The sequence below is a fragment of the Colletotrichum fioriniae genome (genome assembly GCF_027942845.1).
Source record: "Colletotrichum fioriniae strain IMI 355084 chromosome Unknown scaffold_13, whole genome shotgun sequence".
In the NCBI taxonomy this organism is placed as follows: domain Eukaryota; kingdom Fungi; phylum Ascomycota; class Sordariomycetes; order Glomerellales; family Glomerellaceae; genus Colletotrichum; species Colletotrichum fioriniae.
The window spans coordinates 563,469-581,820 of NW_027076849.1; the positions used below are offsets into that span (position 1 = coordinate 563,469).

Here is an 18,352-nt window from a genome sequence, read left to right on the forward strand (position 1 = left end):
TTCGAGATAAATGAAAAAAGCTTAGACACAATACCAAGCATTCAATGAATAAAACTCTTCCGCACTTGCAAAGAAAACAAAATGCCAAATCCGGAAAAGGTTTCAAGGTAAGGTTCTGACTTGGCAACGCCGTCTCATCTTCACCGAGTTACCCCCGCCCCACCTAACAAAGACCGCCGTCCGAAACTCGGCGGACGAACCGGACGTGCACTCAACTCATACTCCCAACTCCAACACCACTCAGTGCCAATCTCGTCCGTCCGAATAGTACAACACCCATACACAGCATCAATGTCTCCGCGACCCATACTCACATAATGACAGGCAAGGAGCGAGGTACCATCACAGTCCGCACCGCTGCTTCGGAACGGCGAGCTGCAGCCGCCAAACGCCGCTTCGTCCGCAGGGGCACCAAGAGCTGCTGGGAGTGCCGGAGACGCAAGATTCGCTGCATCTTTGACGATAACGGACCTCGGGATACGTGTAAAACGTGCTGGCAAAAGGGGACCCCGTGTGTTAGTCAGGAGTTCCCCGAAGAGGATGCCCAGACGGCTCCGGCTCCGGTGGGCAGTCTCGGAGACCGGCTGAATCGGGTTGAGAGACTGGTCGAGCAGCTGTACCACCGGGTGGACGATCTTGATGTTCCCTTGCCCACTTCGCCTGAGGAAAAGGTAGCAGAGAGCTGTAGCCCTGGAGCAGAAGAACCGGCCGTCATAGGTCCGAATACGGAAGCGTGTTCTGAAGCTGTCCGCAGCCCTTCATCACCTCAAAACGCACACTCATCAACGGTAGGATCGAGCCAGCCATCTCAGAGGATCGTCTACTGACTAACGTCTTCTTATCAATCAAGATTCAATCACAATGTGAAAGCAATGTTTCACACCCAAATGAAGACTCATTACTTCCGAATGCCCCCTCTCACTATGAGACCACGGCAACTATCCGCCCAGCAGTAAACGCAAAACTAGCTGCCTACACCAGACAGCTTGCCGCCGCCATTCCCGCCGCAGAAGATTGCAGGGTCATTTACAAGCTCTACTCCGAAGCTGACATTGTCTTTCAGCTCATGTTCACGCCCCATTGCCTGTTGGAGCAGCTGAAGCCAGAGTCAGTCGAGCACTACTTGGAATCTCTCAGAACACCAATGCATCCCACTCTACTGGCTAAAAAGATGCTCATGTTAGGCACGATGCTCCAACGCGTTCCGACTCATGCGGGAGAAAATGCGTCTGAAGAAACTTATCGTCTCGTGGACAAGCTTGCAGAGACGGCCATCTCTGTGGTGTGCGAGAATAACGTGCTGTTGGGCACGCTCGACGGCCTTGAATGTCTCATTCTGCAAACTGTCTACCATGCCAACGGAGGGAATCCCAGGTTATCATTGCTAACCTGCCGCCGCGCGATTACCGTGGCTCAGTTGATGGGCTTGCATCGCCCACACGACCCGGCTACCATTGAGACCGTAGATCCGAATTCGACAGCCGTGCCTGGCTTCGTGTGGTTCCGTTTGGTATACTTAGAACGCTTCATTTGCTTACTCCTAGGGCTTCCCAGCAGCACCCATGATGCCAAGGTCATCAACGACGAAAAGACACAGACGTACGTCAACAGCCATCACATTGACAGGCTCGAACAAGTTCACTCCTCCGTCGCCGCCAAGATCATACAACGAAACGAGTCGGGATCATATCTATTCGACATGGAGACTACTCACGCCCTAGACCAGGAGCTCCAAGTGATAGCAACAACCATGCCCCCGCGATGGTGGACTGTTCCCAACTTCACCAAGCCGTACAAAGACCCCATGACAATCGTCCGCAACAGTCTCAACCTAGCCAACCAGCTCTTTCACTTCTTCCTCATCATCGAACTCCACCTCCCCTTCATGCTCCGCCACTCCAAGAACGGCGCGGCCAGCAGCAGCAGAATGGCTTGCGTCGATGCAAGCAGGGAAGTCCTCTCCAGGTTCATCGCGATCCGCAATCCGGATGGAATCTGCAGCATCCCCGACGCCGCCGATTTCTTCGCGCTCATCGCAGCCATGACGCTCATGCTCGCGCATATTGACGCTCGCAGACGCGATAGGGGGAGGGACATCCTCGCGCACCAGCGGCATACGGATCGTGACAAGGTTGAGCAGACGTTGGAGCACATGCGTGATGGAAGCTCCAAGAACACGGATATGCTTTCCATGAAAAGCGCCGACGTCTTGAAGAGCTTGCTTGCGATCGAGGCTGATGCTGCCGGGGGTTCGACGTTCACTGCGAGTCTGAGTTCTACGTCGACGCCGGCTTCGACTTCATGTGGTGGTGTTGGTGAAGGTCGGAGCACAGGGGATGCTAGGAATGTGTTACAGCTCAAGATTCCTTGCTATGGTACGGTCATCATCTCGCCTGATGCTCCTCCTTCTCGCGAGCCTTGGATGCCTGTCAGTCGTAACCAGCATGGAATGATTCCGGATAGTCGTGCTCCTGGGAATCTCAGTGTTGCGAGCCCCTTTGTTGCAGGTCCCATGCCAGGAGTATGTCCAGGCGGGGGGGCTAGTGTGATGCCAGGCTCGAGTGGTCAGGATGAGAATCTGCAGCTCGATCCCAATGTTGATCCAAGATGGCTTTTTGAACTCGGTAATCCCAACCTTCTAGGCAACGGAATCGCCGCTGGACTAGAGGATTGGCCGTTTCAGGGGGTTGATGCTGCCTTTTTTGACAGTATGATCAGAGGGTTCGAAGGTGGTGATGATGATTATGGTGGAGGAAATGTGCCATGAATGCACTTTGATCTTCCTTCACGAAGATAGGATACGAAGGGGAAAATTCTACCAGGGAAATGCAAGAGTCGAACTCGTTGACCAGGAACCGTATTCGGAACAATTCGTCTATCGACATAATTCCAATATCATTACACGTCAAGTAACTAGAGCATAAGGGGTATCGAAACACTCATCCCAGTCTTTCTTCCCAGACGACCAAAACTTCTCTAGAATCTCTTTGGTCGCTAGAGGTAAATACGCACCAAGATGTGCACTCTCATCAGCTAAACGCCTAGCAATGAACGACCTCGCCGCCGCGCTCCCCATCTTCGCCTCAAACCCAGCAACAATCATCGGCCACATGACGCAACTCCTCAGAACCTGAGAGCCGGCAGCCTTCTCGAGGAGGGCCATGAGATTGTTGCCATGTATCGTCTTCACGGCCCGCCAGCCAGCGGACGCGGGTATCACACAAACACTCTGCAGAGACGCGATGGCGAAGACCACTACGGCGGACTGATACACCTGTGCCATTGTCAAGAATTGCTCTTGCGATTCGGTCTTGGCGGTCGACCAAGTTTCTGGGGAAAAGTCTATGATGCGCTCGAGGAGGTCTTCGGCTTCTGTCTGGAGAGCGTCGAGCGTGTCTGACGACTCTGGCTGTGTTGCGAGGTATCGGAGACGGTTGACGCAGATGATGTCGATGAAGAGTTGTACGGGACAGGGGAGGAAGGGGTAGTATCCTGTTTCGTAGATTTCTTGAGTGAGATCTCTCATTTCGAAATTGAGCAGCGGTGATACTTGGTCGTATGCCGGGCTTGTTGTGTTTGCCAAGTTCTCGATGCTGTGGGTGGGCGTGCTATCAGTGATCTGCACTTACGACAATAACGTTGACATTGAGAATGGTCCTTACATCTTGCAGAAGAGTATGACAGTCTTGTAGCCTGGTGCGGCATCGCAAACACTTCTCAGGCCGCCTCGCATCTCGATAATGGCCATGAAGCCGTTCAGATGATGCCGCCAGTTGGAAGCCGTTACTGATCCCATAAGCTGCACACAAACAGATTAGGCCCAAAGAGTCAAAGTTCCCCGGCTAGCAAGTGAGTATGGGGGGAGAAGGGGTGAGATGAAAGGGGGCCAAGACACGCACATCTGCGTACAAGAACACAATAACCGCCGCCATTGTGTAGTCAGAGATTCTCCTCTTCTCATTTTGGTGGCTGATCTCTCTGTTCAAGGCCTGGATTGCCGTACATCGATGCTGATGGAATCGGGCCCGAACTTCCGCGTTATGCAAGTCGTTTTTCCTCGTGGACAAGCTCAGTAAGCGGTGATTGATGGCCATGGCAACTAGAGTGTGTTGGATAGTAACTCCCATGTACTGAATGTACGACACGGGTACAAGCCAGGGGCTGTTGGTCAACTGATTCGCTGCAAAGAATGGGTAGATCTGCTCGTTCCCTGTTGCAGATCGAGCATACATCAGTTTCTTGGGTTCTCACACAAGACAACGCCCCGATCCAGTAACGGAGTGTGGTGACTTACAGTAAAGTGTAGCCTCAATAATGTCACAAGTCTCATCTCTCAATTCGTGACCGGGAAAAAGGTGCACGAGGTGGTCGGTACGAGTATTCGATACCTCGGATTCCATAGCCTTTGCAAGTTCTGACCCGCTCTGACCTTTGGCACTCTCCTTTGATGAATCGTCGTTATTCTTCTTGTTGGTAGGCGGGCTTTTCCGTTTCCACGTCCGGGTTTTGACCTTGCCAGGAGCAAGCCATACCAACGGCTTCTTGTCCTCGTAACCGGGACACACAACGCCGCTAGTCTTGCACTTTGCGCAGACGGGACGCGCCGAGTCGCAGACTAGTCGGCGCCGTTGACATTCCCAGCATTGTCTTCTTCCGCTATTAGGACCAGTCTGTGAATGTGCTTGTGCCTCTGTCTTCGGCGGTCCACCCACAGAGAGCGCCAATTGTCTAGAAGTGGAAGTCATCGTCTGATTAAGGGGAATTTCCCGTCTCAACGGCTTATCAAACGGCGTTACGTTTTGGGCTATTGGAAGTAGACGGAGTTACGGGTTGGCACATCAATCCTGCAACCCGCTGGCTCAGGTCGAGTTTAATACATGTGGTGCGGAGGTGAGCTGGGGCTACTTAGGAGGTCAACCACGGCTAACCGGCGACGGCGAGCAGTGCCTGACCAGGGGCGCAGTGCATGTCTTGGCCACTTCAATAGCCTAATGAGGTAAAGCGCGGGACATTCCTTCGAGATCATCGCCTCTCTAGCGCGTCAGCAAGGCAGCCCTACGAGAGACGAGAGAGCGATGTTAAGTGAGCGGTGCGCTCATGGATGAGTATAATGATATCATTGGACGATCTGCATGGTCTCACTCTAAAGCTATGAGCTATGAGGCGTGCAGAACGAGAGCAACTTGTTGGAAATTTGGAGAACGTGTACTAAGCCAATCAGACCATAAGAGACATACTCATCGTAAGCAGCCGAATGAATCTCAGGGAATACGTAGCACGTGAATTAAAGCTACAAAATATTTACAGAATGTCAAACACATAGCGGTCGCGATAAGAAGACTGCGTCAGTATCCAGGCTTCACAGAATACTTTGTGACCACGACTCCCCTGGGCTGTTCTTGTGCAACTTCACAAGTTGGCTCTTGAACTCGAGTTTGACTAGTATGCTCATCTCAAGTTGTTAGATTGATAAGAAAGCAACTGGAGAGTTAAACCATCGGAAGCCGGAAATACCTACTTCCGAGCACTTGCGTCGATGGTTTAGTGGTAAAATTCTCCGTTGCCATCAAGCAGCGTCGGGGAGCCGGGGGTTCGATTCCCCCTCGACGCATTCTTTTGAAAAAATTGAGCTATCCAGCAGTAGCCAGTATGCTTTTTACACCTTCCAATTGCTAATTAGGGAGATCTGAGAACTGCATAAGGTATGTAGAGCCACCTTCAATTGACTCAAATATTGAAGTGGACGATTGAATCGTCTCTTTAGCTATAGATACGTAGGAACCTTACCTTGGTGGACATCTCATAGGCAGACAAGCGCAGGCCTGAGCCTACCAGTTTACCAACTATACGCTCAGCATAGAGTGCAGTTTTTATTGACTTTCATGTCGAATTCCGAACTCCAGACGTTGTATAGGATTTTGGTGGCGAGTCGCTTTCCTCGGTCTCGGTTCTGTGAAGTGCCCACCGGCCAAAGAAACTTGACAGCTTCTATCATGCATGCGATTGTCCGAGAGACTACAGTAAAATGTTGTGAACCATACCCGACTCAAAGGTTACCGTGGAGCCAGCTTGCTGTACATCAAGAAGCCAATTTCACGCGTCGCGAACAGCTTCCAGCGTCAGGGTCCAACTCCTGATCGAGCAGAAATTAGGACTGCAACCATGTCAACTTGGTGGGTTGCACCGGTTGCCGGACACGTCGGAGACTAGCGACCGACTAATGGACGGGTTGAGAACCCGTGCTACCTTCACGTCGGTAGACGCGCTCACTTCTCACATTCGTGACTGGAGTAAAGAAACAATCCGAAGCTTTCAAACCACTCCGTACGCCGTCAGGCACAAACGACGTTGAAGGTTCCGTGTGCCTTGACTATCCGTCGATTAGACTTTGGGATCATGTTCAAGGCCACATCAGTGCAACCACAATGAGAGGATGCGGGACGAAAGGTAATCATTTACTCATCGTTGGCAAATAATCACTTCCGCCGAGGGTGTGCAAAGGCCTTGGGGCTGGAGCATAGTCAGAGTTGAGATGAACTCTGAATCTTGAGACTCCTGAACCTCCACCATCCATTCATCTCCCCACGCGCCTGAATGCAGTCATCACCATTAGGACACTGCAACCAGTGATCCCCAGGGACTGATTTTCGTCAAGTCGAGGACCGTGCTCTGTCGCAAAGTCCGACTTGAACCTTGTCCCCTGCAGCCCTGCCCTGGCCCCGTAGATCCCTGCAAGTTGTCGACCGGTGAAGCGGGGGGCATTCTCTTTCCTCGCTCCCGAGTTCCCCCCAGGGCAAAGACCGCCTAGGAGTCCGAGAAGAATGTTTGCCCAGAGGGTTCGCGCGCTCTTCAAACGGAATAGCTTCTCGACACCTAGGCACGTCGCGCAGGCTGAGCGATCCTACCGGAAGAGCCGTAACACCAGCCGCTGCAGGCCATGGGCGTTTCTCCAGCGTCTGGAAGGTAGAAATCACCGAGGGGCTGAAGGAAAAGCCGTTGTCGAACCCACTCGCCCCGATAAAAAGAGACTGGGATGCTGGGACTTTGAAATTACGCAAGTCGTCCTGCGCCGCATTGCGGATATTCCGTATGCATGCATGCACGCTTTGACTGGAGGCAACGATAATCCAGCCAAAGTTCCGTGGCCAAGACCTCGGGTCCGAGTCTTCTCGTCATCTGGTCTAATATCACACTTAGAGCTGAACAAAAGAAGGCAAAGAGGATTGTACGCCACTGCTGTTTGGCGTGTGAGATCTTCATTATTTCATATCCCATCGTACTATATATAAGCCGCTGTGCAACGATACGCGTAAAAAGGAACAATCGCAGGGCAGGGAAGCCGGGCGGTAGCTTCACGAATCGTGTATATGATACGACTTCACGCACCCACTTTGGTCTTCCCTGCCGGGTATCTGACGACGTTTTCAAGAGGCTCCCCGTTCCCCATCAACACCGTAAATGCGTAAGTAAGCCCATTTCGAGCTGCGTGTGCTTGCTGTCCACTGTCGCTCATAACGACGCCTGCCTGGTCGTCCTTCTTATCGCTGCCGCGTCGTGACTATCGCTGCTGTCGACGTCCTCTTCCGAGATCCAGAATTCTGTTCGCTTCTGGATACCTGGTTCAAGTGGGATGTCGCTGTGATCGCTCTTTGATAAGGAGGGCCTGCGCTCCGAGCGTATAAATGTATCGGTGTTACCGCCGTTGTCGCCGTGTAACCTGCTGCCGTTGTTGTACGCAGATCGAGAGCGATGCGACGAGTTTCCGTATGCTGAGGGATGGGAGCTGGGGAGCTGTTTTTCTCCAAAGAAGTAGAACCAGAGGGACCTGGAGAGAGCCAGGTTTCCAGCAATAATTCCGAGGTAAAGCTCCAAGTTGGACCAAATTGCAGTTACTGCGTATACGTCTAAGGATGTTGTTAGCTGGTTTCTTTTGGACGCCCGACCAAGGCATGTCCTTACAACTCAAGTCGTTAGTCACCAGACCGAGAGAGGCTGCTCGTGCAATACCGAAGCCAGTTGCGCTGTGAGTTAATGTCAATTTACTAGTTCGGTTTGGGGGTTTAGAGGTTGCTAACATCAAACCGAGACTCATCAATGCGCCGACCGAGAGCTTGGTCGACAGTGGTATACGCACTTGCCAGACTACAACGAGAGGTAACAAGGAGCATAACAAGTCTGTCGCGACAGAGTATGCTAATGGAAGAATGTGTCAGTCGCGACTTTAAAAATTGCTCGTCCCTCTGCCTGACTTACAGATAGTCAAGTAAATCGAGTATATCCGAATCTTGGCGTCCCAACAGACTCCATTCCCTGTCCAGTACGCGTCGACGGGATCGCACTCGGCGAGCAGAATGATAATGACGCCAAAATTGGTGATGACCAGACCAGCCATGACGGACCACAAAAAGTACTTAAGCCGGCTGGAGTCTTTGATGCGGAGCAGCAGGAGCATGATAGAGCACTTGAGCAAGCAGATACTGGCGAACAGAAGTATTTGCGCGAACCATCCAAGCATGCTGTTGTTGACGTATTCCTCTGTCGAAATGTACCATCGATGCCTCCCATTTCCCGAGTTCCCTTGCGCGCACTGGACGCCGTATCTGACGACACCGAGACTGGCGACGATTCCCATAAGATAGTCATCCCATCCCAGATGCCGTAATGCGAAGCGAACGTAGAGTCGGATTGAAGTCGTGAATATGACAAAGAAGATTAGCACGCCGGAGACACCAAGGAGGATCGGGTTGACGTTCTCGTCCGGCGGTAGCGGATTCGGAGGGGTGACTGGCGCCATCGCGAGCGCCTCTGTATGAGTCTGGTGGACTCAAGCCTGGGTAGCGTGAAAGAAGACGCCAGGACAAGGGACGAGGGTACGGATACAGCACGCCAGGAAATGCCAGGCCATGGGCTGAATAAATGTGTGGGAGAGAAGAAGTGAGCCAGCGGGTAATCGACCCACGGAATAGTCTCTGCACAAGGCAAAGACGAGGACGATCGCCAAGATCTACTTTTGGATGGCAGCTCGTTTACCCCCGGACTTTTAAATGTTCCACTCGAAGTGTGCCCTTGAGGACGGAAAAGGGAGCGTTGGTCGTCTTAAGAGCTGCGACGAAGCTGTGAAGGAGGAGAACAAGCTACATGCAATTCCGCAGTAGCCAGCCCTGCATGCGCGGACGGAGGAAACATGAGATGCAAGGAGGTCAAGGCACCACGGCGCATATGTCTCAGATGGGCGAGACCCAATCTACCCATCCCGCGGTTGTGTCGGGAGGAGGGTGGTAAATGGTAATGATTTGATGCCTTGGACGCCGACGACGCCGAGGTGGTGTTGTGTTGGTTTGGTAGAATGCAAGATTGCCCAGCCTCCGGTTCGATTCTTCCAAGATACGGATAATAGGCATTTGGTAGTTTGTTTCGTTGCCCCGAGCAGAGAGGCTGCATGCCAAAGGACGGGAGCTAAACGCAAATGTCTAAGACTCGATTCTCTGAACTACGTCCATTTGAGGGATCGTTGTGTCTCGCATGGCAAAGACGGGGGACCCCCTCCTTCAAAAGAAGAAGGGTCTTGGCCAGGAAGGACTAGGAGTCTCGTATTGTGGAAGACTGGGTTGGACGAGTATGTTCTCCTCTTCTCTCCTTCGATACCCGCCCAGCCTCTGCGAGCTCCTCTCTGGTTGCTTGGATACAGGTTGAGTTTGAGCGGCCTCCGTTCCCCTGCGTATCTCTGTTGGTCGTTGACGAGGGCACGCCGCACCCGAGGGAGGGATCAAAGTAGACCCTGGGCATGTGTGGATTCTTCTCATGCTGCGACCTGCAGTGCCTGCACATCTGACAGGCTGTGGGATGTTGCGCAAAGTGCAGCAGGTCTCCCAAGGGGTAAAGGTGATTTACGTACACAGACTTGTGGGCTCTTTTGCCAATAATTACCAAGCAAACACCTGCAGCAGAGCTGAGCAAATGGAGTAAATTGATGACGATCGTCTTCTTACTTTGACTTTTGTACTCCTCCATCCCATCTTCCCCCTCCTTATCTCTTGACGTCTCAACGCAGACAAGACAGGTTGTTGGTGGCCATGAGACAGATTCGGACACAGACCAAAAAGCATAACGGGTAGCCGAGCGGCGCGCGGCAGCTTTTCTGCTCTTCCCGCTCGGGAGACGAGGGGCGGACGCTGGTGAGAGTTTCGGTCGTGCGAAAGGGTGGTGCCCGAGTTTAATTGATGGAGGGTATGGCACGATTATCAGGGGTATCCTGGGCACTCCGTCAGCAGGCTGCGCGGCGAGGGACGAGCTTTCTAAACAAAAATACCAAAGAGGATCCAAACCGTTGAGCCCCCGAGGGGAAGCTCGGGAGAGAGAGAGAAACGGGGAGACGGGGAAGGGCCGGGAAACGCCGTTGTTAACCTGTCAATGCTTCGAGAGACGTGGAGTTATTATGGAATTGTTCATAACTGACCAAGACGAATGATTTGTGCAGGCAGGGTCACGTCGACTTGTCCAAACGGGTCTGACAGGCCTATCCTTGAGTCATGAACCTAACCCCGGAGAGCGACCGGCCGGCGCAGCTCCGCAATCGTCAACGGTTCTTCTCCGGATAGGCACGTTGATGGCACGGTAACATTCGCCCGGGTACACAGCCATCCCCTTCGGCGAACACATTGAACCGTGGGACGGTTGATGTCGCTTTGTGGCGTAGTAGGGGAAATTTGCTGTGCCGTTCGTCTCTGGTAGAGCAGAACGCAATCGAACCTGCATAAGTGTCTGACATTCCCTCGTCATCCATTCTCTCTTCCCCTCTCCTCAAGGTTGGGGTAGACAGTTTGGCGGTTGTCCAACAAGTCGTGTTGTTGGACCGGCGCGCTGGTAGCTTACACGCGCATTTATAAGTGCTTACGCTGCCGTGTGACACCACCACAACATGCCGCCACCATCTCCTCCTCTCCCGGGACTTCTTCAGCGGTACTTACAGATAGTCTATAGCATATGAGGATTCTCGGCACCCCACTAAGCTACCATCATGTTCCCGTCCCTGCGGAGCTTGGAGGACGGGCGACCTGGGGCGGAGAACAAGGATATTTCTTTGGGCCGCGTGTATGATAACTGGCGCCGTTTTCTTGGACTATGGATAAGAGGCCCTGTTAACTTGCTAAAGAAGCTTGTAAGGGGATTAATAACCGCATTATTGACATTCGACTTTCACTTGAGGCAATTTGGGGGCTGCATACAAAAAGAGAGACGATCCTGCTGCCGCATGGAACAAGGCACGCCACAGCACGCCCTCCACTCCTTGTCGTTTGGTACCATTGACGAGGTTTCCCAAACGTGGACTTGATGTGCAGATATCACGCTTATTGGTTTTGAAAGCTCGAGCGTTTGCTTCTCTTTCGATCTAGGCTCTAGCAGAACTTGCAGAAGCGCGTTTCCCAGATCGCCGAGCCGAGGGTTCCTAAACTTTATTTTCTCCAACGTGTGGGAAAAGATCGCTGCATCGTCTTAGCCATGCTTGTCAAGTCGAGTCTCGCTATCGCCTCCGCGGCCCTTGTTTTGGGTGCCGCTTCCTCCTCCTCCTCCTCCTCCTCCTCACCCTCCTCCTCGTCGCAGCCCTATGAGGATACCTACGATTATGTAAGTTGTGCTCAGCTCTGCTCTCGGACGTTTGCGTTGCTTCGTTTACGGGGTCGCTCTGTTGGACCTATTCGCTTGTGCCCTTTTTTTAGTATTTTACGTTTGAACGCGGCCCCAGGGAGGTTGATTACCTGATACACTAACACTTTGTCTTTCCCAACCCCAGATTGTCGTCGGCGGTGGCACCGCTGGAGTAGCCGTGGCGGCTCGTCTCAGCGAGGGCCTCCCTGCCTCCAAGATCCTCCTCATCGAGGCGGGACCCGCAGTGTGGGATGAGCCTAAAATCAACGTACCCGGCATGAAGGGCTCGACGCTGGCCACGAAGTACGACTGGAACTTCACCACGGTGCCGCAGACCAATGTCAATAGCCGAACTTTCACGGTTAACCGAGGCAAGGTCCTCGGTGGCAGCTCCGCCCTCAACCTCATGTCGTACGATAGGGCTGCCGTGGCCGAGTATGACAGCTGGGAGGGTCTCGGCAACCCGGGATGGAACTGGGAGACGATGATTGCCGCCATGAAAAAATCAGAGAACTTTACTGGCATCAATACCGATACGTACGGGTCCGAGGGCGTCGGTGATAGCGGGCCGGTCAAGGCTGTCATCAACCGCATCATACCCGAGCATCAGAAGACATGGATCCCGACGATGAATGCCCTCGGCATCGAGAGCAACTTGGAGTCGCTCGGCGGAGACCCTCTCGGAGTGATGTATCAGCCTAGCAGCATTGATCCGACTCACTACAATAGGTCTTACAGCGCCAACGCCTATGTCCCCATTGGCGGCTCGAACTTGGAAATCCTTTCCGATACCACGGTTATTAGAGTCAATCTCGGAAAGGCAGCCAATAACTCGACTCTTCAGACAGCCACGGGAGTCACCCTTTCAGATGGAACCATCATCTCAGCTCAGAAGGAGGTTATCCTATCTGCTGGCTCCATCCAAAGTCCGGGCTTGCTGGAGTTGTCAGGCATTGGCCAATACTCGGTCCTCAATGCCTCTAGCATCGAACAAGTCATTGAACTCCCCGGCGTTGGTGAGAACCTCCAAGACCACCTTCGTATTCAAAGCTCCTACCAGCTCAAGGACAACTACACCTCCTTCGACATCCTCCGCAGCAACGCCACCTACGCCGCGGAGCAGTTGACCCTCTGGAACGCCGGACAAGTCTCACTTTACGACTACACCGGCAGCGGCTACACTTTCACGACCTGGGCGCAAGCCATCGGCAACGACTCGCGTCTGGTTGCCCTCGCTAAAGAAGCCGCCGGCGAAGACCCTAGCGTCGTCGACCAGAAGAAGCTGGAGTTCATGACCGACCCTTCTATCCCCCAGCTCGAAGTCATCTTCTCAGATGGCTACACCGGCGTCAAGGGGTATCCCGCGTCAACATCACCTCTCTTTGGCGAAGGGTTCTTCACCCTCATTGCCGCCATCATGCACCCCATGAGCCGGGGCAACATCCACATCAACCCCGCCAACACCACCGGAAAGCCCGTCATCAACCCGAACTACTTTGCGCACGAACATGATCTCGAGGCAGCGATCCAGGCCATCAAGTACTGCCGCAAGATCGCAACCACCGAACCCATGAGATCCATCTGGGAGAATGAGTATGAACCTGGGCTGGATGTTGTCCAGACTGATGAGCAGTGGAAGCAGTTTGCTCTCAACACGACGTTGAGCATCTTCCACCCCGTTGGAACATGTTCCATGCTACCGAAGGAGGATGGTGGTGTTGTCGACAGCGACCTGAAGGTGTATGGCACTTCCAATCTGCGCGTTGTCGATGCTAGTGTCATTCCTTTGCTTATCTCTGCGCATGTACAAACTGCCGTCTATGGTATCGCGGAGATCGCGGCTGAGCGCATCATCGCAGATGCTTAGAAGTGATCACGAGGCCAAGGGTCTATGAGATGATTGATGACAGCATAGACTAGCCTTGGAGAATTCTTTTCTTAATTCTAATGATAATTGTTCACCAATATTGGAACAATCTACTGAAGGATCTGATGTGATATGTTGCGCTTTCTTGCAATATTTGCTGAGAAGATGACAAGACCGGAGGACCTCCGTTCGATGAAAACACCACGCCCAAGAACAGCACAACAGTGACGCCACAGCCCTGACTGCTGCTATCAAGCCCCATTGTCTCTTTGACCCATTGATGCCATCTTGCAAGTCAAAGCATCTAGCTTTGGTACAAAACATCACACAGGCACAACTCCCGAACTTGTAAAATGAATCAATCTTAGTTGAGGAGTTCAACCGTGTCGATGGAAGTCTCAGCGCGCACACATACGAGCAACCGTCACAGCCATAACAAGCTTGAACCGGAAATCATTTAATAGTCTGAAGTGCTTTATTTACGGAAAGAAACTTTATACATAAGATAATCTAGAACGAAACATGTACGTTGAAGTGGCTCAGGAAGCCATCGTCATCACCAGCAGCCGTTGCCCTGCCATGATCACATCCACTCAGCACTTGAGGGCTCGATCATCTAGTGCAGGTGAGCATGGCGTCTGAAACGCATGGCCTGGCGCTGAGCGCGTTTAGTGACACCGTTGCACTTGCTGGCCTCGGGGGCAGTAGAGTTGGAAGAGCCGGTAACGGTGACGGCGGCAATCTTCTCGGCAGCGTGCTCGGCGGTGATCATGATGATGGACTGGGTATTGCCGGTGGGCAAGTCAGGGTGGATGGAGGCGTCGACGACGAAGAGGTTGTCGGTGCCGTAGACCTTGGTGTCGAGGTCGACAACGGCGGTACCGTCCGTCTTGCGGCCATCGTCGGTGCCCATCTTGGCGCTGCCAACCCAGTGGTCGCCAGAGATCATCTTGGTGCTGATGATGTCGTCGGGGGTGGCACCGGGGGTGACGTAGCTGAGGGTGGAGTTGCTGCCGCTGGTGAGATCAAGCCAGTACTGGACAAAGTCGGACATGGCCTTCTTGTCAGCGGCGTCGATCAACCAGGGCTTGGTGTTGAGGACGGTGTTGCCGGAGGCGGTGATGCCGAGCTCGCCGAGGGTGGAGGTGCCGTGGGTCAGGAACGTGCGGACGGTGATGATGCCGTTCTGCATGGCGCTGGCGGTACCCTGGAGGTAGCGGGTGCGGCCGTCGGAGCCCTCGGCGGAGGTCCAGAGGTGCATACGCTGAGCGGCCTGGGTGATGGGACCAGAGCCCTCCTTGTACAGGTTCAGATCGCTGGTGACGGGGTTGGAGGCGATGGCGTTGAAAGCGTAGGCGCTGAAGTTGGTCTTGGAGTTGAACTGGAGCATGACCTGGGCGTGGTCCTGGAGGTGGTGTCCGACGGGGAGGTCGATCCAGTCGGCCTGGTCGGGAAGGGTGACACCAGTGCTGGCGGCTCCGGACTTGACGATCTCCAGGGCATCAGAGCGGCCGATACCAGAGTTCCAGAGGAGACGGGGAGAAGACATGGCACCGGCGGCGAGGACGACCTTACCGCCAGCGTTGACCTTGATGATTTGGGTGCTGCCGTCGGCGGCCTGGGTGAGGACACCGGTCATCTTGCTGCCAGTGCGGAGGACCTGGATCACCTTGGTCTCCAGCTTAAGGGTGAAGTTGGGCAGCTGCTGGGCGAAGGGCATGTAGGTACGGGCAGGGCCGGCACGGAGGTTGTCCTTGATGGACCACGAAGGGCGGGAGAAGACGGAGGACTTCTCGTTGGGAGACTCGATGGAGTCAACCTCGTTCCAGCCCTTGGCGCTCAGGAGGCCAGAAAGCACACGGAAGGTCAAGTCATCGTAGTACTTGCCGTCATCGGAAGGCTCAGTGGTACCGGGGTTACGCTCGTAGAGGCGGGAAGCGGCGTCCGAGACGTCAGCCCAGTTCCAGCCCGCGGGCCAGCGCTGCCAGTCGTGCTCAGGGGGGTGGATGAAGTTGAGACCGTTGATGGAGCTGGATCCTCCCAACAAGCAGCCGGCCGTGGAGGCAGTGTCACTGCAGAGGGAAGTTCCGGAGAGACTGGTCATGGAGCTGCCGAGGGCGGGAATGTCGTAGGGGGTGAGAGTGTCGTTCCAGGGCAGAGCCATGTCAGAGCCCAAGGCGACAGTGTTGGCAGGGCCACGCTCGATGAGGAGGACGCTGGAGCCCTTCTCGGCGAGACGCTCAGCGGCGATGATACCAGCAGGGCCACCACCGACGACGATGACATCGTATGTGGTGTTGGAGGTGGTGGGAGCGGGAATGGTGCTGTTGCCAGGAACGGGGGTGGTTGTGCCGTTGCCGGGGACGGGCGTAGTCTCAACGGCCTTTGCGTACTTGGACCAGGTGTCGAACTTGGCGGACTTGGCAGAAGCAATGTCAAGACCGAACTGACCGAAGCCAGCGGAGTGGTAGTTCAGGGCAGCAGCCGAGTCAGAGACGGGTGACGGGCTGGTGTCGGAGTAGGCCCAGCCGAGGATGGGAGAGTCACCAGCCAAGCTGGTCTTGTCGTTGATACAGTTCTGGCACAAGAAGGTGTACGAGAAGTGAGTGCTGTTGACAAAGGTACCGTTGGCGATGGGAACAGCGGAGACCTCAGTGGCAGTGTAGACGTCGGGGTTGGCGTAGGCACTTCCCAGGCGGAAAGATGTCTTGATATCCTCGCCATCGGCCCAAGCAACGAAGAGGAGGCCGTTCAACATGCCACCCTTCAACGAGACAGCACCCCAGTTACCCTTTGTTGAGATGGGCACAACCATCTGACCAATGAAGTCCGTTCCGATGGTCTCGGGAACCGCGATACCGAAGCTGTAGGGGTAGGCGGAAGGCAGGTAGCGTTGGAAGTCGATACCGGTCTGAGGGTCAGAGTAGGCCGAGGCTCGCAGTTGCGCGGTGGCAGATCCAGCGAGCCCGAGAAGGGCCGCTACTCCTGAGAATGTAGAGCGCATGGTGACGATCGTTTGCAAGTTCTTCTAAATATCTCGAGTTTATTTGGTTTCGTTTTTGGGGACAAGGAGTGGATTTGGAAATTGTTCAAATAAGGGAACAAGTCTCAAAATGGGAGTGAATGAACGTAACCTCTAGGGTCAACAAGTGAAAAATGAATGAAAACACCGTACTAGCGGTGACTCGAAAAAGAAGGAATGCACGAAAGATGCGGCTCAACGATCAGAAAGAAGAGTCAAATGGTGTCGAGGGTGGAGGCAGTCCTCTGGCGTTGATATTATATCTCTCCATGCCTTCTCTCCTATCCACTGATCCGTCATCCAACAATCAACTGCCCATCGTACGTACCACTTAATTACTATCCATACCTGGAATAATTGTACAAGACGGGAAAGGCCCCCACTGAAGCAAGTTTCCTTAATCTCATATTGCCCAAGGATGGCTGCTGCTTGCATACTGCGCAGCCCGGGGTCCGTAGCGCCAGACCGGGGGGTCGCAAAGATTCTCCGTGTTGGTCTCGGTCGTCGGCAGACCCGCTGAAGTTGGCGAACCCCGGGATGTGCGTCCTTGGGGCCGCTAGAATGTTTGACATAAACTTGTCTGCTATCTGGTGCCAAGCGCGCCAACTGAGCCAGCTCGCGCTTTGTTTCAAATAAGAACACCGTCATTGGCAGAGCTCCCAAACGAGGCCATCGCCGTACTTGCAGGCAGACGCAGGCAATGCAGGCGACTTATCCCTATGACGTGCCGTGTAATTTGAGCCGGCTTGTTTTACTTACATGTGTGCTGTCCCACTTACCGTGATCGCGAAGCCTGCAGGTGATCTGGGCGCGCAGTGCCGCCCCCTTTCGTCCCCCTCTCGTTGGTGTCCAACGGTGAAATGGACCGACCTTCAGCGCCTCTGCGGCAAACCAGCTCCAGCCACTTTGAAATCTTCGGATGAACTGACCGAAGGGGGGGCGGCGGCCGTAGTGGATAGCGGGAATAATGCAACGTTGAGGCAACCGAGGAGGGCCTTTGGGAATTGGACGTGATAAGTGAGCAAACAATCCTTCCAGTATTTCGTACGCGGGATGTCGAAAGAGCCTCCCTGCAGCTACCTTTCATCTCATGCACTCCTGTCTAGGTACCTAGCGCCCACACTACCGCCATGATGCGACTTCTGCTCACCAAGACATGTCAAATCAAAGACACTTTGCTGGCTGGGCCAGACCATCGGGATCAAGAGCCGAGACTAACCAGTAGCAACTAGCTTTTGCTGCAACGCTGATCTTCTGGACCAGAACTTAACAAGATCGAGTTGCTTTACTCGAGACTTTCCAATGTCTCCATCAGCCTCAGGTGGGAGGTCCCCCATGTTTGTAGTCCACAATTACCCCTCATAAGCTGGAATGCCACCTTCTCAATTGGCGGAATTTGTTTACGTTTAATAATTGGGGTCAACGGATATGAATAAATTGAACCATACTCGGTGGATTCTCGTCCAATTTTACCGAGCTGCTCGGTAAAAGTTGCTCAAATTTGCTCCGCCGTGAATAGTGGACGCGAAGCTTTGTTCCCTCTTTTCTTTTGGTACCGTAAGATTGGGCATGTTTTGCCATTTGACATTTCCCCTTTTCTTTCGGCCGAATGTATTTGGACTTGCCGCAGCAGACAGACCTTTTCTCTACCGCACAATGCGAGGCTTCTACACATAGGATTGTCGTCTATTTATCCGGACGGGTATTTGTGCCATTTGGAAGTGGACGAGTCAGATAACCCCAAGCAATCCGGGGACGCGGGAATACAACAGGGACCAACCCTGAAGTAAGAGGACTGAATTCACCCGAAAGTTAAC

At 53.6% G+C, this 18,352-nt stretch overlaps 4 protein-coding genes and 1 non-coding gene across 5 annotated transcripts; 3 read left to right on the top strand and 2 right to left on the bottom strand.

Moving 5' to 3' along the window:
* Positions 1 to 317: 317 nt before the first annotated feature.
* On the top strand, positions 318 to 2,767 carry N0V96_009905 (uncharacterized protein; the record flags this gene model as incomplete). The annotated part of the gene is made up of 2 exons (XM_065758778.1): positions 318 to 671; positions 986 to 2,767. The coding sequence occupies 2 exons, from the start codon at positions 318 to 320 to the stop codon at positions 2,765 to 2,767; spliced, it is 2,136 nt and encodes a 711-aa protein (XP_065612545.1).
* Positions 2,768 to 2,905: 138 nt separating this feature from the next.
* On the bottom strand, positions 2,906 to 4,745 carry N0V96_009906 (uncharacterized protein; the record flags this gene model as incomplete). The annotated part of the gene is made up of 3 exons (XM_065758779.1): positions 2,906 to 3,608; positions 3,663 to 3,799; positions 4,389 to 4,745. 3 exons carry the CDS (start codon positions 4,743 to 4,745, stop codon positions 2,906 to 2,908), a joined length of 1,197 nt encoding a protein of 398 aa, XP_065612546.1.
* Positions 4,746 to 5,530: 785 nt separating this feature from the next.
* Positions 5,531 to 5,611, top strand: N0V96_009907. The gene has a single exon. It is a non-coding gene; the product is annotated as a tRNA-Gly (tRNA).
* A 5,888-nt stretch (positions 5,612 to 11,499) lies between these two features.
* Positions 11,500 to 13,513, top strand: N0V96_009908 (uncharacterized protein; the record flags this gene model as incomplete). The annotated part of the gene is made up of 2 exons (XM_053198000.2): positions 11,500 to 11,625; positions 11,792 to 13,513. 2 exons carry the CDS (start codon positions 11,500 to 11,502, stop codon positions 13,511 to 13,513), a joined length of 1,848 nt encoding a protein of 615 aa, XP_053044491.2.
* A 616-nt stretch (positions 13,514 to 14,129) lies between these two features.
* Positions 14,130 to 16,517, bottom strand: N0V96_009909 (uncharacterized protein; the record flags this gene model as incomplete). The annotated part of the gene is made up of 1 exon (XM_053197999.1): positions 14,130 to 16,517. One exon carries the CDS (start codon positions 16,515 to 16,517, stop codon positions 14,130 to 14,132), a length of 2,388 nt encoding a protein of 795 aa, XP_053044490.1.
* Between the last annotated feature and the right edge of the window lie 1,835 nt (positions 16,518 to 18,352).